Genomic DNA, 23,089 nt, shown 5'->3' with positions numbered 1-23,089 from the left:
TAGCTAAACAAAAAGTCACCCATCTTTTTCTATAAATAGGTGCTGACGGGATAATTTTAAAAGAAGAAGAAAGCTGAAGAGGAAAGGAAAACAACCTTTTATGTCATCACGGAAAGAGGAATAGAGCCAGCCAGATTGAAAAGAAAAAACACTGTCAATAATTTGACAAGAACGACTGCAGCCAAGCACAACTATAGGCACAGTACTTCTCATTCTTTTCAGGTCACACAAGCTGTTCACTAACAATGTACTGTTGAAAATATCAGAACCATTTACAGAAGCAAATGGAAAGTTTTGACACAAAATCTTCATGTGTTGTTTGCTTGCTTTAATAAGGTTTTATCAGTCAGATCAGAGCTCTTAAACATAAAGAATACATTAAGCAATCCGTATACAGCATACCTAGATGTCTGTTTTCTCTACTGATGTATATTTAAGAATTCCTATACATCAATTTAGGTATGTTCAAGTACATTATCACATGAGCAAAAGACAACTGAAAGAAAAAAAGCTTTCTGAAGGTGTATATTTATCTCATTATGTCAGAAAGGGATCTTCTCAATTTTATTTTTAGAACTCATTTAAGTACTTCATTCACACATTTGCAAATCCTCTAAGCAAACTCCAATTAAAAATCTTGGTTCACCTTGCTCTCAAAGTTACACAAAAAGGTGGGGGCAGGTGGGAGGGAAGCATGACACTTACATGAAGATAGCCGACACATATATCAACACTATCAATGGTAGGCACAGTTTACCCAAAATGTTTCCTGAAACTGGAGATTATAATGTAAATTCAATCTTAAATACAGTTTAGGAGAGAGAGAGTAGGCATGCACAAGAACAAATGCACAAGTGTGCTGGGAGTATGCTGTTTGCACATATTCCATAGAATGTTCCATAATTACTCCAAGATACTTCCTTTAAAAGAAATGATCCTTCAGCCTTTGTAATTATTAAGCCTGACTTTTGAAACATAAAATTTCCTAAGCAGTAGGAAAGAGATTTACAAACTGTTGCAGCCCAAAATTTTCTACATGGAAAACAGCATCATATTTATTTCTACATAACAGGATGGAAAAACCAACATCTTATTAAAAAGTAGGTACTGATTCTTGTATGATAATAGTATCCATATTCTCAGAATCAAAGACCCAATCTTCTACTGGGCTATGTAATCAAACCTCAGTCTTACACAAGTGGATGTATTATAAATTACAGAAACTGTTAAAGTAACAATAAAAGTAGTGCTTAGGGTATATTTTTGGATTATGGCGTAGGCCAGACAACAGTTCAAATCCAGGTAAAAGCTAGAAATCATAAATATGGACACTTACGATCCCAAAAGCTGATGCTGTAGATCTTAGGTAGAAAATAAAAATAATTTTATTCTGCGGTATACTGATGGCACAGTATATTTAATCTAAAACACAGAAAACAATGCCTTTTATATAAGTATACAGAGCCAATTACAAATAGATTTGTTCTCTTCCTGAAAATTTTACTCTCGGTGACAGGCTAGAAAACGGCATTATTGGATTCCAAAGATACACAGGCTCCTTAAGAGCTTCTGGAGACACCTGTCCTGAAGAACAACTATAGCCCTCAAGATAAATCCTACTGATGCCCTCAATTTTCTGATACCTGAAATCCCAACAAAGGCTTGTTGTTACAAACTTAAAATTGGTTACTGGGCCAAACAAAAGAACCACCTTGTTTTTTCCTTTTAAGAGCAGTCAGCAGCAAAAGACCACAGGGGACAATAGAAGTAAAATAAGCCTGCAGTGAATGCTTGCAGCATTCTTTCAGTTTCCAGTTTGCAGCACTGAGACTTCCCTAACTCAAGGTGGTATCTTGGTAATTAAAGTTGTTTAAAGATTTTTCTTCAGCCAAACTTCAAACTATTCAGGTGCTAAACCCATGTAAAATGCTTCTCATCCTTCATCAAGCAGCCCTGCAGCTTAGTTACTCAACCACTCCTTTTTAAGCCTATCACTGAGCTGTATTAAGAGATATTACCTAGGTCGTGCATCAGAAGAGAGGGAAAGCAACTACTCCCTATGCACCTTCTTCATGCAGCTCATCATTTTAAAGACTTCTATTACATTCCTCCACTTCGCTAAGTCATCCAAGCTGAAGAACATAATCCATCACCCAGAAACTGTTCCATACCTTTGATCACACTTTTCTTGCTCCATTATTATTTTTTTAACTTTCAATCCATCATTTCAAAATGGGATGGACAGAAGGGATTAGAACAGCATACTGAGCACAAGCTCATTTTAGGTTTTAAAAGTAGCAAAGTGATGTTTTCTCTTTCGAGGACTGCTTACATAAACACTTCTCCTCCCTATGTGGTAACAGGCAATGCTTCTACCATGGATGCTTAGCTTCTTTATGAACTTCTGGTAAAGGACTTGATCAAAATGCATTTTGGAAGTGCAATTAAACCATACAGTTGTTCACAGGCTCACTGATTCCTTCCAAAAGCTGCCAGATTTTTGCTGTTTTACAGGAGTTATAGAAAATATTGAATAACATGGGTTTTATCCTTTAACCATTAATTCTGGGTTTTTTTACACTTTCTACAAATCTTTCTGATGTGCATGTCTAATTGTTTGTGCTCTCCTGAATCCCCTTGAAATCATTTTCAAAATCTGATGTCATACCCACCCCATTCCATACCTCTCATACCAAAACTGTTTTGAGCATTGATCTTCTTGTTTACCCATTACCAGAGACCCTCATAGGAGGTAATCACAGATATATTTCACACTGAGCAGAGCTAGCCATTGCCTCTGAAATTCTTATGAGGCATCCTGATGCACAGTATCCTAGTGATGCATTCAATCTTCTCAAACTGATAGGGAGGATTATAAGTCCTCCAGCGACCAAGCAAGACCCTAGAAATTTCAGGAGACTCCCGAAAGATCTCTCATGGACAGGCGCTAGTCCAAACTCAGCAATTTTCATATAAAGCATATTGTTGTGGCATACTTGTACTATACAGTTCAGTGATATCACAAACAATAGATTTAATTGCAATTCTTCTATGTCAATGTACTATTTATTCTTTCCAAAGTAGACACTGATCCTATATGACTCAGGCTCATTGTTAATGACAGTCTCAGTGTAGCCAAGTTTGAAGGATGATTTATTCCAAAAATATAAAATGTTGACATTTTTAGTCTCAGGTTTTGGTACATCAAGAGTTTCAGGATCTACTTTGAAACACTCTGTCTGAGGCCAGATCATCAACAACCATGATACAGTCCTTAGCTGCTCAGACTAAACCTACTCAGAGCCATACAGGAAGAGCATAGCAGATATGCCTTTTTTTTTTTTTTTTTTACATTTTAACTACTCGAAGTTTTGAACAGACAATAGCAGACATGATTTAATTACTGTCATATCAAAAGAACAGGACTAACATAGCAACTGTGTTAATTACATTCCATCAGCTCGTAGTTGCAACTCTACTGCCTGACTTTGTTTATTAACTTCCTAGCATTGTTCAATAAAACGTACAGTTTTTTTCCTTCAGGTACTAATAAAGTCTTCAAAGAACTCTATGAAGAGAAGTTTCAAACAATGCTTTGGAGAGCTGAAGGTCCTTTGGAAAAGGAAAAGTCACACAGAATGACACAATACTGCATGTGTTTTGCCCTCAAAAAAGTCTGCCCTTAATGGTATTCATTCTTAACAATAATTTATATGTATTCTGTGTAAGAACATTATTTTGAATTGAGAAAGGTAAAATCTGCTTACAGAAAAATTTCTAGACTCTTGTTCTACTTTTAATCTTCTTTTCTTTCACTTTAAGTTTAAAACACCATAGAACAGTACTTCCTCCAACAGATTATGTAAGAAAAATAGAAGCAGACATCTGAACATGAATACAGAAAGGATTCTGGATAGAAGCACCTGTTGTGGCCATGCTTATGTTTCGGAAGATTTGAGTCTCACATATGACATGCAGATGGAGTAACAGAAAAATAATGTTTAGGGGTATCATTTGATAAGTGATTACTAAAAATGTTGAAGTTGTCCATTTCTCATTAGAAGAAAAGCCATTCCAGAATCCTGAACAAGCACACATGCCCACCCTAATTGCAGAACCTCCTTCTCATTAAATTTGTCATGTTTATGACTTTCCAATTAATATCTAAATTTGAGAAACTGGATATTTGGATTAAAAATTATTCATAATTTAGAAACAGCTTTATGGAAGCCACTGATAAAGAAAATAAGAGTAATCCCAAGCTATTGTTTATTCATCAGAATAGAAGCCTCCATTCAATAATAAACTCACTTTCAGCAAAACAGAGCAATCTGCACTCATCAGCAGTCTTCCCTATAATTATACTTATTATCGTTCATGAAGTTTTACAGCACAACAACTCGCACTTCAATTCTATAATAAAAAGCTGTTACTTTTATAAGTGGCTTAAAACACAATTCTGACCAAGCAATCCATTGTTTTTCCTTAGAATAGTCATAGCTTCAAGAAAAAAAACCACCATGTTTTGTCATTCTCAGGATCCAACTTGGACAAGACACTAGCATTAAATGAACAATCTGGATTTCTGAAAATCATTAAACAGTTACTACCATATAGAAGTTCTATCTCACAGATGGAGTTACAGCGCTAGCAGCTGCAGGAACAGACACAGAACATGAATATGCAGCTCAAACGTTAAAAGAACTACATACAGAAATAACTACTGGTAGTATTTCTGACAATTCTTGACAGGACTTCCACATTTCTAAAACATACATTTCTGACTGGCATTAGGATCTGTTTATGCAGAAATTGGAGCACAACTGCAGTACTGTCTTTCAGTATCAACTATATAATGTTAGTGGAGACTCTGAAGACTGCTTGGGAGACATATCATGTATCACATTTTCCCTGAAGGCACCACATTTGTGGTGCTATGTTCAGCTGAGGAAGGCGGGAGGAAAGACTACTTTCTCCATTTAGCTAAGCCTACCAGAAGCGCTGGGCTGATGCATACCCAGAAACCCTAGACAAGCTATCACTGCATTTGCACAGGTAGTCCCTGCAGTACCTGTGATACAGCAACTTGACCCATGCCTGAAAACACATATGCAATAGACACATGGTTCACATGACAAGAGACAGATAACAGACAGATGCAGACACTTACAGTACATATTCCTTGCATCTGTCTATCTTGGCTAACAAACCCATATTCTCAGACAACAGATCTGCAATTTATCATAACCCTAAACTAGCTACCCAAATGAACCGCAGACATAATCAAGAAACTTGTCTTGCAGTTTAATGAAAAGGTACAAAGAAAGCTATCTTCAACCTACTTTTGCCTTAAAAATAAAACTTTGGAAGATCCTGTGAAGAATTTTCAGAAGAGCTAGCGTCAGTTATTTCTGCAGATACTTCTCAACATTTGAGCTGCATATTCATGCTATTGATCTGTTCCCGCAGACCTCTGAAAGCCTTTCCAAGCAGCATTCCATCCACCCATAATTCAGACTTGAGGCACACATTAGCAACAACTTTCCAGAACTCAGGAGCAAGAAAGAACTTTGCAGGATTCCCTTTGCGGATCATAAGTCTTGCTATTTAATCAGCCATAGAAATAGCTAATATATACATCAGTATACTCCAGTCCCCAGAAATAAACTACCTCCCTTTTATTCTAAAAATTCCCAGGCCCTGATAAATAATGATATTAATATTTTATTGCTATTTTTAATACATCTGGTTAGGTCATTATGTAATGCATATATTTCCCCTTTGGTTACTTTATTACCATTATACTTGAACTTAAAATGAAGAACTATACTCTATTTTATGTATGAGCATTACATTTTCAGGTGGCACAGATCAGCGTGAACTTTTTACTTGAACATTTCCTGTTTTGAGGAAAGTGTTATAAAAGACGATTTAGTAACAAAAAAGCTAATTACAATGGATATATGGAAATGTCTACTTAATTAAGTGGAAAAAATACTTGTGGGATAAGTTCTAGTTTTCCCATATGCACAGCCATTATTCCTACAGGTGAAAATGCAAAAAATACTCATGCGTCATCTACAATTTATAAGTGTTCTAAAGTCAACAAACTTTATCATGAGCATGGTAGATTGACATCTGAAATGCTTTATCTTTTGATTGTTCAACTTGAAATGAGAGAAAAAATAGTTTGGGAAATTGAACAGCTATAAAGAAAACCTAGGAATACATGATTCTTATTCACAATAGGAATGCACCAAAATACTGTAATATAGATAAAAACCGTGAAATTTCCAACTAATGCATTGAAAATAATCAAGAATGGTGGTCTTATTTAGCTATATTTTGCACATGGCCACACACACTCTCAGAAACAGATTTTTATAAGTCAGCACTATTGTATCTTGCAAGAATACAGGCTGGAGACAAACTGGCTGGGAAGGAGTTCTGTGGAAAAGGACCTGGAAGTCTCAACAGACAGCAAGCTCAGTCTGAGCCAGTGGTATGCCCTGGCAGCAAAGGGAGCCAGCAGCCTGCTGGCTCAGTAGATTAAGGGAAGTGATTATCCCCACTCAGCACTCATTGTGGAATCACTGAGGTTGGCAGGGACCTCTGGACACCATCTAAGCCCAACCCCTGCCCAAAGCAGGGCCACCTGGAGCAAGCTGCTCAAGGCCATGTGCAGTCAGGTTTTGAACTCCAAAGACCAAGACTCTACAACCTCTCTGACCAAACGGTTCCAGAGTTCAATCACCTTTACTGTAATGATTAAAAATAATTTCTTGTATTTCAAGACCACTTCTAGAATACCAGTTTTGGGGACCCTAACACAAGAAAAACATGAATAAACTGGAGTAAGGGCAAAAGATCACCAAGAGGCTCAGAGGTACGGAGCACATGCCCTGTGAGAGGCTGAGGGAACTGGGTTTGTTCAGCCTGAAGAAAAGGCGGCTTCAGAGGCGCCCAATAGCATCCTGCTAAAACTTATGTTATCAGGAAGAGAGAGTGCTGTTTTTAATAGTGGTGCATAGTGGGAGGATAAGAGACAAGCAGCATAAACAAACAAGAAGCGTTCCATCTGGCTATAGAGAGAAACTTTTTCAACATGAGGACAATAAAGCATTGGATCAAGTTAACCCCCTGAGATGCCGCAGTTTCCATCCTTGGAGGTTTCAAGACCCAAGTGGACAAAGCCCTGAGCAAGTCAATCTGACCTTAGAGCTGACCCTACTTTGTGCAGGAGGTTGGACTAGATGACCTGTAAAGGCCCCCTCCTACCAGAACTATCCTATGTTCTTATGATTTTAGAAGTGCTCATTTGTTTTCCTGAAATAAATATGAAAAATTGCAGTGGGGTACAGTTTCTGGAACAAAAGCTAAAGAAAAAATCTGCAGCACAGTCATGAACCCCTGGAAAGGAAAACTATTACAGCATATCATCATCCAAAATTGACTGCTGTAAAACAGTACATACAGCTACAGATTACAAGATTAACTGACATCTTGGAGAAAGACAAAATTATATTAAAAAAATCTCCTAGATTTCTATTTAAATCAATTTTTAAAAAATTTAAATCAAATTGTGATGACCCATATGTGCAGCCACTTAGGAGCCTATAACTAGAGAGAACAAACCGAGAAAGAAGATGCAAAGTAATCTGAGAACACAAGATAGATTAAACTACTGTGCAATATCAAATATTAACTACTGGAAGAGTTCTGCAAAACTCTCTAACTGGAGCCAATGACATACTTGCATAGAAACTCCCAGATCACCAAAAAACAGCACAAGTGAAGCTGCTAAAGCAACAGATGATTTGACCAAGTTTTTTATTTCTCCTCTAGGCTAAGGACTGTAAGCATATCAGGAATGATCGTCATGCTGCTCAATGCCAACACTGTCTTTTATTCCATAGGTCCCTGTGGTTCAAAGATGTGCTGTTATATTAAAAATACACAGAGTCACATTAGCTAAAGAAGAGAGGGGGGTAAGATGACTGAGGAAAGGAGAAATGACACATACTAGGTGTAGCAAAACTCGACCAAGAAATACATATTTCTTAATAACACCTTTGACAATTCTGGAATCAAGAAAATGAGACTGTTGGGATGGGTTGGAAAAATAAATTAGTTTTCTGTTAAGAATAATACGGGGATACAAATACAATCATTCTTCCATTACACTTACGCATTGGAAAGACAAACACATACACACAAAAAAAAAAAAATGTATCTAGCTTGTATTAGTAAAAAAATTTCACAACAGGACCCAAACTATTATCAAAGTACACTCTTTAAACTTACCTAATACTGGTAAGCCAACAGCAAATGGAAGCCAATATCGATAAATAAATTAACAGAAATATTCTGCAGAGATTTTTAGATTACAGTTATCACCACATGTCACATATTCCTCTTCTCTAAAATTCTTGTACGGTTTATTCAGACATCTTGGACGAATTATCAGTAGTCATCATTAAGTCTCTTATGACATACTTTCACAGGAAAAAGGAAATGTAATAGCACTAATCTTGTTTGGGATCCTCCTCTGGTTTTGTGTTTTTATGTTGTCTAGTTTTGTGGCTTTGTGAGCTATAAGCAGTTTTTCCTGGATGGCTGTAAAGACATTCCATTACCTATAGTAGATGGAAAATACTAAGGGACTAGTAAGAACTAATTTAATGATTATTTCCAAGAAACAATCAGCAGCAACTGTTTTGACAAGGATAGAATTAAGCAGATCATCTAGACTACTGCATATTGGAAATCAGCTTGGTAAATCAAGAATCTGCAGCCATTAAAGTAAATCTAGGTCTCGGCTGTCATGATCCTGCCTTGGCCCTACTGTGTAGTTCTACTCATTTCTTTGCTACGGTACCTATTCAAAGTGTTCACTCCTTAAACCAACCAGTGGTTTTTTGTTTTGTTGTGTTGTCAGATGGTTCAGCACTGTGAATCAGCTTACAACAGGTAGCACTCAGCAAGGCATAGACAGGAATGAATGTTCAGATGCAGGCAGGAGCACAGGATCATTACAACTTGATGTAAATCAGCTTATGCAATTTGGGACATGATTTGATCTTAAGTTTAACAATTCCAGGTCCTACTTCACCCATCCCCATCTAGTTCTTGCCCTCTGCCAGTGAATCTGGTGATTGTGCATCCAAAATGCAAGCCAGTTAGAAACATAGAATCATGCAATGGTTTGGCTTGGAAGGAACCTTTAAAGATCATCTAGTTCAACACCCTGCCATGGGCAGGGACATCTTTCCCTAGATCTGGTTGCTTAAAGCCACATCAAACCTAACTTTGAACACTTCCAGGGATGGAGCATCCACAACTTCTCTGGGCCCCCTCATCATAAAAAATGTATTCCTTATGTCCAATCTAAATCTACCCTCTTGCAGGTTAAGACTATTGCCCCTTGTCCTGTCACTACAGGCCCTGGTAAAAAGTCTCTCTCCAGCTTTCTTTTAAGTCCCCTTTAAGTACCATAAGGTCACAACAAGCTCTCCCCGGAGCCTTCTCTTCTCCAGGCTGAACAACTCCAACTCTCCCAGCCTGCCTTCAGAGGAGAGGTGTTCCATCCCTCTGATCATTTTTGTGGCCCTCCTCCAGACTCGCTCCAACAGGTCCATGTCCTTCTTACACTGGGGGCCCCAGAGCTGAATGCAGTACTCCAGGTGGGGTCTCACCAGAGCAGTGGGGCAGAATCACCTCCCTTGACCTGCTGGCCATGCTTCTTCTGATGCAGCCTAGGATACAATTGGCTTTCTGGGCTGCAAACACATACATTGCTGGCTCATATCCAATTTTTTGTCCACCAGTATCCCCAAGTCCTTTTCCACAGGGCTGCTTTCAATCCCCTAGACTATACTGATACTGGTGATTGCCCCGACCCAGGTATGGGACCTTGCACTTGGCCTTGTTGAACTTCATGAGGTTTGCATGGGCCCATTCCTCAAGGCTGTCAAGGTCCATCTGAATGGCACCCCTTCAGTATAACAATCTTTATTCTCTGAGGTTTTTTAGCCCCTTCCTTTCAATGACCTAATTTCTTGTTAGGTTAGTTTTCCCAGCCAACTCAACCTGCAACTATATAACCATTCTATCTGACAAGTAAAGTCATATCAACACAAAAGGAAACCAAAACAGGAGAATGGAGAAAAAAAACCAAGCAGCAGCACTCTACAGTTGCACTGAATTAACTGTAACATCATTAGTCACACCATTAGCATAATCTTTCAAGCCTGCTTTTGATAGATGAGTGTATCCTTGAATACATCCAATTGATAACCATTCTGTTTATATAAGAGCTTAAATTTTCATCAATGCAGTTTAATTCCATTACAATTAGTTTCAATATTTTGCTTATCAGTACTTGATGGTTTTGTATGAAAACAGAATTTTAAGGCGAAATGACATAATCTCTGAACTTCCTTTGTAGAAAAAGCCAGAGCAGCAGGCCAGTGACACAAGATGTTCCAGAAACACGTAAAACCGTTGGAGGCCTTGCATTTTTTTTTACCTGGCTTTCTTCCTTTCAAGTAGATTTCAAGTTCTCACCTTTTTTCTTTATAAGTTTTCACATATTTTTTAAAATGTAGTGAAATATTTTAAAATGTAGTAGTTCTGAGGGATTGAAATAAGCAAACCAGATTTTTTTTTTACAGGAACCACCATAAGAAGAAAACCATGCTTTTCAATAATGCTATAGAAAACATTGAGCTACTACTCATTTGACCTTTAACCAGGAGAAATACACTTAAAATAGCTTCAAAGAAGCTAAAAGACTTCTGTTTGTTGACTCAATTTTATAACAATTTTGTCAAAAATGAACTCTTTTACAAGTTTAAATTGACAATATGCCTTAGCCAACATGCCTTAGCCAATGAAACATTCATATTAAAGTAGAAGTCATAAGCAAGAATATTTTAAAGCACTTTTAAAAATACTAAGTACCATAAGGAAAGAAATAACTGTCAAAAAGATGCAATCAAAATAAAGAACCTGGAAAACATTAATTTAGTTTCACTGAAAAGTACAGCTTCAATTCATAGGAATTTTTATGGTTATTCACATTTTATGACAACTTATTAATGATTGGAGGATAGCCATTTTCCACACACACAAATTCAATCTCCAGGGCCTTTGCTACATTAAAACCACTTGGAGAAACAAAACCTCAAGTTTTCAAGCATTTGTCCAAAGTATTTCAAAACAAAGTTACATGGGACCTATCAAAAGGATAGAATCTAATAAGTACAGTAGAAGCACTTGTCCATCACCTCATCTATTAAGAGAATGTTGGGAATAAATTAACCAAAGTTTGCTACCTCTATAACAATTTCTGTTGTCACTAAAATAATACTGAAACAATTTCACAGAAGAGATCCTCTACACTATACAAGTAGCTCATTTGAAAGCAGGGAATAATCAGAAAGAGAAGGTATGAACATTAAAAAAAAAAAAAAAGCAGCAGCAATCTGCTAAATATTTGTAACCGTAATTGATTTTCTAATCAGCTCACTGAAAGCAGCAAATGAACCCTGAGTGCAAACATCTGCCTACCAAACATCCCTAAAAACAATTCTTTGTTGCCAGTGCAAAATAGAAATCATCACCTTTCAGAAACTTTCACATTTCTAGCAAAGGTCAATTTTGGTCCCATCGTAACCCAGGAATTCACAATGACTTATTTTAGTGCATATATTCTGAGTTTACAAAATCAGACTATTTTTACTTTCTAGCAAGATTCAAAATGTTTATCTGAAATGACACAGATCTGAAAAATAGGTATTAGATAAATATTATTTGATGCCTATTGCAACACAAAGCCTATAAATTTTAATTCAGGTAACTTTTTTTAAACTGAAAAGTCCAAAGTTTCTACTTCATGGTGCATCAGCATGGCAGCACGAAGTGTTTTAGTACATTAAATACCAAATACAGATGTTTGGACTCCCATTTAATCTATGGTAGATCATATGGATTCCTCCCTCACCTAAATGCAAGATGTTCAGCTACATATTTACTGTTTCTTGTAGATCCTTCTAATCTTCATAAACTTTTATGCCAATGAATGCGAACATGTACACACAAATCCACCATTCTTAGTCTGCAGCTTGGTGCATTTAACAGAAAATTGTGCCTGCATTTATAGCTTCTCCACATAGAAAAAAATTCAAACACTTTGTGAAGTAGCATAAGTATCAATCAAGTTTTAGATATATGTTTTAAACATATGAAGATAACTTCAGGAACTATTAAGACAGCAATTGTTTATAGGTTACTATATTAATGACTTAAAAATGAGTAAACAAGCCAGCTTTTCATCACTTCAGTGAGACCATTTTACTTGGGAGACTTGAGCAAATATCCTCCATTCTTGGTGACTGAGGTGTGAAACATGCGTCTAGAATTGGAGATTTCAACTCTGCTCTAGAACACCATACTACAATGAAATGTGCAGACATTTTGATGAAAGAAATGGCACGATTTTTTTTTTCCTTTCTTAATACTATGCCAAACTTGCAGCAGATTTCTCCAATGGGAAAACCTACTTCTCCCCTGTTTTTCACAGATGTACTGTTCCTCAACAACCTTAAAGTAGTTCGAAGCTGTGACATTAATCAGTTAACTCCACTACTTACAGACAGAAAAAATCAATTTACCTGAATGCCATCAAGCAACTTGCTCATGCACCAGTAACTGTCAGCTTCTATGTTCTGCAGCACTTCTTCAGGCAGACTGGAAACATCAAAATTTTCTACCACTTCTTCTTCTGTTTCAGGAAAAGAGAAAGACAAGTCAATGAAGTGCACAGAATAAATAAAGCAAGGATGAGGAAAATAATTGAAAACAAAGACAACCACCACTAGTCAGAAACTTCAACATACATTTCCTTTAACAGGGACTAAATGAATAATTTATTGCTCAACTGTGTCTTCTAATGGATTTACATGTTAATGAATACTTAATTTCTTGCAGACTGTAAAAATCTCAAATCATGCCTGGTTAACCAGAATTAATATATAATAAATTACTTCATTCTAAACATTTCACACCTGAAAAAGGATCATCAGAAGCACTTCAAGAGTCCTCAAGCTATGTATGAACAATCTCTGCAGAACATGTCTATATTTGCATCATGCAAAAAAAAGTCTTGACAGAAGAAAAAACCCTGAAAAATACTTTTTAGAAAATCAGTTAAATTTATTTAGAAAGCCGACTACAGCTTTTCAAGGAGGATTTGTTTTTTCAGGCAAGCATTTGGAATCAGAAGGCAATCAGACAAAAAGAAACAGATGATTCCTTCCCCTCATCCCCCGAAACCCCCCTGATTCTTGATACTGGAAAAGCACAGAATCCCAATGATGCCTAACGCATGGAAACTGAGTCTTTCACACAAATGTGTTAAAAGAAATTCACATTTCACTATGAACTGAAATTTTACCACCTAAGCCACATTGTTTTATTTTTAAACCATGGCATCTGAATAAATCTATTTTGAAAAGAACACAGAATGTGCTGCCTTGCCAGCTAACTCCCAAAGCTCCCATACAGCCACAGAAGAGAGTTTAACAGGAGTTAACTGGGAATGCTCCAAGTAAATGCTGTAGCTACCCTCTTGCAGCAGCTCAGTGTCTTACTGTATCAAGATGAGAATCAAAGAAGCATCTTCCCCAGCCCTGGTTTCTTCCCATGGAGGGGGAGGTGCAGAAGAGAGAGGTGTTTGATTCTACTTAAACAGAGTATGATATACCAAAGAAGGAACTTCCTCTATTACACAACTGCAAGGTAGCATAGAATAAACACTAAGAGAAAACCAAGAATATGTAATATCTTAAAACTGCTGTCTCCTATTATCTGTCTCATAGCTTTGCAGTATGTCATTACAGAAGCCTAAGTACATCTTTAGATTGTCACATTTGATTATGCTACCTTAAAGCACTTATTTGTCAATTGGTAATAAGCATGAACATTACACATTTTAAAATAATTTCAACATACCAGTGATTTTACCACTATACTAGTAGACACTGGTAGCAAGGTGTTACCAAAGCATTCTTGTTTGCACTGGGTATCTATACGTGGGTGTGCATCTTTTAAGGGATCATTGGGTTTGGATTGTGAAATATTAACAGCTGTAGGACAAGAAGATTACGTCCTGCTACTAAAACATTAGTTAAGATCTTGGGAAACCTGGTAAGTAAAACAGGGGATTGCAGTGGAGACTCCGTAAAATAAAAGCACACAATGATCTCAGAGGTGGTGGGACTGTAAACAATGCACCAGTAGTCACTTACTGGTTATTAAAGGAATGCCACCTTTGCATTGGAGTACAGTTTTAAAAACCCAGTTTCTAAAAGGAGATCAACAAACAAGTATCCAACATATTTTAAATACCCTATATAATAAACTCAGATATAACACTGCCTTGCAAAAAAATGAAGAAATATTGAGTAGCAGACTGCAACAGCAAATTTTTTTAATAGCAGATCCTTTTGTGAGGAGGAAGAAAACTCCTTACCCAATGTCAGCAGCATATTCCTCCCAGCAAAAACGAGGACAGACCCCCCCAGAAATCAGTATCATACTCCTCTCCCAGCAATAGACAGCAGATTTGCACAATGCTTTGTGGAAAATGTGGGTAACATAGGCAGTAAATGGGAGGTAACGCTCCCCTCCAACATCATTCTGTTTAGTTCCCACCGCTTTCTCTATTAGATTCCCCTCATTAAAGACACCTTCTCGAACAAACTTGGGTTCATTTCATTTATTAAATCTAACCCTTCAGAAAAAGCATGTTAAGAGAAAAGCCTAGCATAATATTGAAGTTTTTTCATGATAAAGATGCTTGAATACAATGGAGATAACAAGAAAGGATTGAAGGCAAGCAGACCAACATGAAGAAAAAAACCAAAACATCTAGCAATGAAGAAACCTAACTCAGATTGGACAAGTAGCTAAGGTGATGTACATTTGGCAAAATTAATCCAAATTGAAATGGCAGGTCCACAGCTCAAAAAGAAGACAACAGAAAGGTCCCTCCAAGTCTAGAAAAAGTAGCAGATTATTGTTGTCAACATGGTCTTTACTAAGCCCACTAACAGAAAAATTACTAAAAGTACTCACAAGACTTACTCACAGAAAGACTGAAATTTACTAGACTTCACATGGACAAAAAAAAGTCAATTTAAAATGATAAGTTTCATATGAACCTGTGAAAAAAAAAAATCAATATTAAGTATCCATCTATCTACCTCCAACCTGATGTGCCTTGAGATTTTAAAACAAAAAAGAAACCCCCACAATTTTCAGCAGAGAAGCCTTTTTTAATAGTTCAGAAGTGAAAATAAAGGATGAATATTCCTATTAACTTAGAAGAGAAAGACTTTTCCAGTCAGAAGAGAAGATGAATTATGTATCTTTACAGCAGAAATGAATTTTTTGGTATATCCTACACGTTAACTCACAAAAATGTTTTACAGTTACAGAGTTTATGTTTATTATATATTCATAAACCAGTGCCCCAGTGGAAAAAAAAAGTTTACGTAGTATTTTTAATTTTCATTTTAGTATTTTAAACAGCAAAAAAGGAATAACCCATTCTCTCTCTGCCTCACAATATCTACAGAAAAAAACAACATAGGAACTAGAGTTCCTTATATTTATATAAAACACTGACATATATTGAACTTTATTCCCCCTGAAAGAAGCAGTCTTCAGAGGCCCTCCTTCACAAAACACTTGCTGAAAGAATGAGATTACAACTACTTAGATAGTGTGCTCCTTTGCAAATTTCCTGCCTTTGAGCACCTTTTCTTTTCGTGATACTGCTATCGCATTTCTGAACAGCAAGGAAGTTATAAACCATATAGCACATCACAGTAACTCTTCTGCAGGTGGGCATGAAAAGATAACAAATGAGAAAGACTTTTTATCTTCTCTTTCTCATCTTCCTTATCTTACCTCTTTTTTGTCCTTCTCTTTCAAAATCTACCATTTCACACTGTATTCTCATACCAGGATTTAAACCAACAAAAAAGCTGAAGATACACCTAACTGTGGAAGGTGGGCATCTTCACCTCCCTTCACAGCCAACACAGAAAAACAAGTAGTGATGGAGTATTAGCTGTCTTATTTTAGATTTCTACTTTAGAACAAGTCAGATTAATCACATCCAAAGAAAATCCTATTTCTCAGTATTAGCTATAAGTTGAACTTAAAAGGATTGCCTCAGAACGCAGACCTCTAAACTGTCAAAGTCTAAACTTAGCTGAAATGAAACTTTAAACACCCATCAAAAGACTTCCTATCCTGTGACTGAACTACCTGCAACAAGCAAACATGACAGGCTGTGAGAAAACAATGGCAGTTGGAGAAAAAAGGCTGAAGCAACTTGGACAGCAAAGCCACCCCAGCATTAATGTTTTGGAAAAACTAGATTCTAATTGTTCTAATAAGGAAGGACTATTAAATTAAAAAGACAATTTTTAAATTTTTTTTCCCAGAAAACAGAATACAGCTTTTAAGAAACATCTTCCAATGGTCCCAACTGCTTTTCATCACAGGTATCTTCACCAAGCACAAAGAGGATGTCAGGACAGGCCCTTCTGAAAAGAACATAGGTCTCACAGAAATTCACTATTCTAAGTAGAATTCTCATTATACCCTGGGGCGGGGGGGGGATAAAGTATTAGAGATGGAGAGGCAACTATTATCAGGTTCTTTCTGCTCTAGTTTGGCTGGTCCTATAAATCAAAAGATACAGATAGCATTTAGAAGCCATCCAATTCTTTCACTAAAAGAATCCATAGTCCCTAAATATAATGTCACAGAGCCACAAGCTCAACCATTACAGAAATAAAAATAGCACTTGTAGGAAGTACTCATCCAGTTTTCTTGTTCTGTCTATTCCTTTGGAAGAGACATCCAAGAACATTATGCTTTTCTGTGGCTTATACTGACTGATCTTTAGCATTTTCATAAGCCTCTTAAATGTAAAACAAGTATTCAGGATTTTTCATATGTTTTTTAAATATATAAGCTACTTCCAGTCCTATTTTCATTCCTATTCTGCTTCTCAGGCATCACTAAGTCATCTCTTCTGTCAGATAATGAAGTTTTGAAATACAAAAAAAAAAGTCTAATTAAATATGTAAGACAACTCAACTGTATTTCAATTATACACTAGTAGTATTTATCCTATCTAAAACAACTGTCCCAAACTTCAGTTTAAAACTCTGCAACCAAATATTTCAAAGAGTAAATCTAATTACTTAGAGATATATTAAAATACATTTTTCACTAGATCAGATAAGCTGTATATTTTTGTATATGTTATATTAACTAGTACTTTTTGATTTAAATGTGGTGTATGCTGAACAAGGAGCTACACTGTGGAAGCCATCTAGATGCTAAATCTAATACAGAAGGCACAGCATCACAAAAGCCACCAAACAAGCAAGTGCTCAGTGATGTGCAATGGTTTCTGCTGCATTAGTTCACCTTAACTTGCTGCACTGTACTGAGGAAGTTCAAAACTGACTCTGAATATCTTGATGACCCTTTTCCATACTACAGCTAAAATAAAAAGCCATCCATTTTCATGACAAGCTCCAATTACAAAACATTTGATTGGCAGAATAATATGCAAAATAACAGTTTAAATATTTAACATTTATTCATTTATTTGTGTAGGCACATAGTGCAAAGTGCTTCTTTTTCCATGCAGTTTTAAGGGGAAAAGCAATCAAGCTGTGTGTTACTTTTTTTTTTTTTTTTTGCTTATTTGGATGAAGAAATAAACACACTAGAGAAGTTTAGAAAAGAAGAGTGGAAGGGATTTCAGAACAAACCAACAAAAGAAGCAAAAATAATGTCTTGTACTTTTGGGATGGTTATTTTAATTTAAGACTTGTGCTTGAAAACAGAATTGCAAATTCTGGCTTTAGATAACTTAAATTTATTTTCAATGAGTGAAATCTGAATGGACAGTAATATAAAAATTAAATAACAAGAATATGGGGGAAAACAGCAGGCCAATGTGTACATGTATCAGTATCTGGGGAAAAAAGATCACTGCATAAAATTTCCCGATTACAAAGTCTCACAGCAACGTTTCTCATTTTCTTCAGTCTCCTGCAGAGATCTTTATCATGTTATCTATGTAATTGTAGAAGACAGTAAAATAGTTGCCTGGAGGAAAACTGCTGTAGCATGGAGTCAATGACATGCTGATCTAAATATGTGCATTGCTGTAAGCATGGTATTAGCTGTTCTTTACTCATTCCCAGTGTATGCTTCTGAAACTTCCCACAGTGCGAAAGAGTAACTTTTTCTAAACAGCTTTAACTGCATCCACTCCCAAAAGCAGAGACATAAGGATAAAATGAAAAATAAAACAATTATTACTTACAACTACTTACAGATTTATTCTTCCAATGACAGTAGAAAATAACCATGCTAAAAAGATGATAATGGCTTGCCTCCATTAAAAATAGGTTTTAATAAGAGATTAAGCCTAATTGATGATTTTGGTAGAAGTTGTTCAAAATGTTAAAATTAAGTTCACATCTGATCTCTGCCTTTTACATGTATCTTACTACTTCTAAAAGACGCTTGATTTTCACCTTTTCAGTACAGATCATGGGTAAAAACATCTGCCAGTACAGACAGATGGAATCACACAACAGAAATTTTTGCATTAAAGAACAGGAAAATTTTAATTTCAGAGAGAATTTTATTTATAAAGAAATCCTGTCCTGAAATAAAACTAAAATGTCAAAAACGTATGACATTATTAAAATGTATTAATGATATTGCTACAGTAACTAACAGCCCTTTCAATGCATGCAAATAGCCATGTGTGTTCAAGTGTGTTCAAATGCAACCAACAAAAAGGCAACCTGCATTCAGAATCTCTCTAAACCTGTTACTACACCAACACCAATTCTCAGTCTTTATAAAGTGGGAAAGAAATGAATGTAACTTGCTGGTTTTACTAATTCATTACACTAAGCAGGCTCATACAAAAAAAATATCTCTGTCAAATAAAACATATATTCTTTCAAAGGAAACTAATTTTTAATGAAACAGACATTTAATTGGCTTATTAATGTTTTAATTTTAGCTTTTTATCTTGAAATGGTGTCTTGGCACTCAGAATCGGGCAAAACTCCAATGAATTCACTGGAGTGGGAGGTAAGGGACGAAATGGATGGTGGTATAAGAAAGATCCACTGCTGAAGTCCAAAACAGACTGTAAGACCATCAGTAAATTATGATTGTTCTTTACATATACCCAATATAAAAAATAATACATCGAAACATTAGAAAGGTTAATTCTCTGAACATCCTTAAATTGTTCTTTTTTTAGCACTAATTTGTGTAAATATATTTCTCATCTAATATATAAAAAGTATTACCATATACATCAAGTCCAAATTATATTGCTTTTGCAGAGGTGCAAGGAAATAATTCTGACTGTACATGCACAGGTACTTGTCTGTACAAAGTTTACTTTGCTGTAATTTACTTTGTTGTAATCTACTTTAGGTCCATCTGAAGATACAACATCTAACCTAAAAGTTACCAGCTAAGTATACAAAACTATACACATACGACTGTATGCAGAGGTACACAGTAGTATTTCCACATCTAGATCTTACCTCTTCCACTTAAAACTCGGTTTTCAAAAAGCCTTATGAAACAGCTATTCAGTAACAGCTGCACTAAGACAATGTTTTTTTAAGGAGATCAGGACATAATAGAGCATTTAAATGTAAATTATTTCAGTAACAATTACCTAATTAAATATGTACATAACCACATCAATATCTCTCATTGAAAAAATCCTAATTACATATTTATCTGATAGAAAAAGCTTTTGAGCTGTTAAGGATTAATTACCAAAGTAAAAACTTCCCTTTGTGATACTGCAGTCACAAAGGTAAAATAAAAAAAAACTAAAAGAACTCAATCAGCTCATCAGTGCAGGCTTAGGTAAACATGACCTTATTGCATTTCAAATATTCCCCTATTACCATTCATGTTCTCACATAGACAATGTATTGTTTACTTGTCTAGTTTAACACTGTTAATAATCTTACACTTGTTTTCTGTTGATCTGCTACAATTTCCTTAAGATGCAATAAGAACAAAGATAAATATCTTTATACATCAGCATAAGAATGTTGTTTTAAACATTAAACATTTTACTTTATTAATTCTCTAAATAACTTTACTACACGAGGAATTATATAACCTCCTTTGACCTATAGAACAAGGTAAATCACCATCTCCAAAAACACCGCAAGCTTGATTACATTGACCTAATTTTTATGTTCATCAAAAATTAATAAATGACCCTGCAAGTACTCTTAATTTTTTCTATCCCAAAAGAGCATATACTTCATATACTTATTCTCTAATTCCAGATTCTGCATAACAGTAATCAGTAAATCATTGAGAGACTTCCTTTAGTGGGCCTACATGCTTGCCAGTAAGAATTTTCTACTCAGGCTTTTTCTAGACTATATTTTAATGGCAATTTTTTTTTCCCCCTGCACACTAATAGTCCAGAACATGCCCTTAATTCCTATTCATAACCTGCTGCACATATCTACACAAAAATAGGCCTGTTTTTAAGAATGATAAGTTTATTTGAAAAATAGGGAAATTCTCAGCTCCTGTTGCAAATTAAACAAAAGACATTGATTCCTCATAGGCTGCAGACTGAGATTACTGCTCAACAATTCAGATACGAGAAAGATGAAAAATATCTTTCAACAACTCTACCACCAAAACAGGGTACGAAAGAGAACTAAGTAAACCAGATGGCACAAACAGGTCTTTGACCCACAGAACTTGCAAAATACCAAATACAAGAGGGACAACACGGGTGAGAAACGGGCCAGCAAATGCAGATTACATTTAGAAAAAAAGTTATAAGCCAAATCTTTGAGTATGACGTTATTGTGAAACAGGAGTCTTCAAAGCTTATAAGATGACAGCTCTTAAAAACTTATTTTAGCAACAATGAAGAATACAACATTCAGCACACATTCTTCTAAGAATAATCCCATCAGTAGGTTTGCTGCTTTCAACCAAAACAGATTGCCACAGAGAAGTGGTGCGTGTGACACCAAATTACCAGACTAGTAATTAGCATCCAGTATGCATGATGAGCACAGGATGCTGATGAGCATTTTCTTAGAAAGCCTGATAAGGGAGTTTCCTGAGAAATCCAAAAGGTGTTTGGAGAATAGGAAATGAAAGATGAAAGATTAAAGATTGAACATGTCTCCCAAATCACATTTTTTAATTACCTAGTTTGTGCTTATCATTTAATTCTTTACAGCATCAAGCCTATGTACGTGCATACACACAAACACGCAGAGCACAAAACAGCAGGAATGGGATAAGAGTAAATCACAGTGTGGACAAACAAGTCTAAAGCAAGCCTTAGGAACACAGGCCTTGCCTGTGTTAAGGTATGGGATTGATTACAGGGCTATTTCAGAGACAGTCATTCTAGCACCGTATGTTTTTAAAGTGGAAGAGCCTTCAGAAGGAATCTATAAATTAATGTGAATTTAAAAATGAATTATTTATTGGTCAGGGAAAAAAATCAACTACATTAAAGGCCAAAATGTATTTAAAAGATTAAAAAAAGTCTACGTATCTGCGTATGCAAGGGTGATTTAAGAAGTATTGAAAATTAATACTTCTTATCCTAAACTATAAAAAAAAAGAAATTGTCTTGCACATAATTACTTAAAAGGCAGGCAAAAAGAACTCATTTGAACAATCCCATTGTGGTGGGTTGACCCTGGCTGGACACCAGGTGCCCACCAAAGCCGTTCTATCACTCCCCTCTCCTCAACTGGACAGGGGAGAGAAAATATAACAAAGGGCTCGTGGGTCAAGATAAGGACAGGAGAGATCACTCACCAATTACTGTCACAGGCAAAACAGACTCAACTTGGGGAAAATTAACTCAATTTATTACCAATCAACCAGAGTAGGGTAATGAGAAATAAAACCAAATCTCAGAACACCTTCCCTCCACCCCTCCCTTCTTCCAGGGTACAATTTCACCCCCGGATTCTCTACCTACCCCCCCTCAGAGGCACAGGGGGACAGGGAATGGGGTTTATGGTCAGTTCATCACACGTTGTCTCTGCCGCTTCATCATCCTCAGGGGCAGGACTCCTCACACTCTTCCCCTGCGCCGCCGTGGGCTCCCTCCCATAGGAGACAGTCCTCCATGAACTTCTCCAACGTGAGGCCTTCCCACGGGCTGCAGCTCTTCACGAACTGCTCCAGCGTGAGTCCCTTCCATGGGCTGCAGTCCTTCAAGCACACACTGGTCCAGCGTGGGTCCCCCGTGGGGTCACAAGTCCTGCCAGAAAACCTGCTCCATGGGCTCCTCTCTCCACAAATCTGCAGGTCCTGCCAGGAGCCTGCTCCCGTGGGGGCTTCCCACGGGGTCACAGCCTCCTTCAGGCACCCTCCTGCTCCATCCAGCATGAGGTCCTCCCCGGGCTGCAGGTGGAGATCTGCTCCCCCGTGGACCTCCCTGGGCTGCAGGGGGACAGCCTGCCTCACCAGGGTCTTCCCCACGGGCTGCAGGGGAATCTCTGCTCCGGCACCTGGAGCATCTCCTCCCCCTCCTTCTGCACTGACCTGGGGTCTGCAGAGTTGTTTCTCCTGCATGTTCTCACTCTCTCTCCAGCTGCCGCTTCCGTATCCCAGCAACTTCTTTTCCTTCTTAAAAATGTTATCACAGAGGCGCTACCGCTATCGCTGATTGGCTCGGCCTTGGCTGGCAGCGGGTCCATCTTGGAGCCGGCTAGCATTGGCTCTGCTGGACACAGGGGAAGCTTCCAGCAGCTTCTCACAGAAGCCACCCCTGTAACCCCCACCACTACCAAAACCTTGCCACACAAAGCCAATACACCCATAAAAAGTAATATGTTTAATAAATTACCTGGATAACTTAACCAGGCTAAAGGTTCAACTTGGATAAATAAAAAGTAATAAAAATTATCCAAGACTGTATGTAAATATAACAACTTCT

At 36.8% G+C, this 23,089-nt stretch overlaps 1 protein-coding gene across 5 annotated transcripts in view; it reads right to left on the bottom strand.

Annotated features, from left to right (window-relative positions):
• Positions 1 to 23,089, bottom strand: part of TBC1D22A (TBC1 domain family member 22A) — a 188,755-nt gene that overhangs the window by 104,015 nt on the left and 61,651 nt on the right. For 4 of the 5 annotated variants that reach the window (XM_075024915.1, XM_075024918.1, XM_075024919.1 and 1 more), the window contains exon 9: positions 12,675 to 12,784. In XM_075024915.1, the coding sequence (XP_074881016.1) occupies positions 12,675 to 12,784 (110 nt within the window). The remainder of the gene's footprint in view (positions 1 to 12,674; positions 12,785 to 23,089) is intronic. The other variant, XM_075024917.1, reaches the window with a different exon arrangement.

This window comes from Buteo buteo, chromosome 4, assembly GCF_964188355.1.
Source record: "Buteo buteo chromosome 4, bButBut1.hap1.1, whole genome shotgun sequence".
NCBI lineage: Eukaryota > Metazoa > Chordata > Aves > Accipitriformes > Accipitridae > Buteo > Buteo buteo.
Note: the sequence above shows the minus strand (reverse complement) of the source record. Positions and strands in the feature narration are given on the sequence as shown.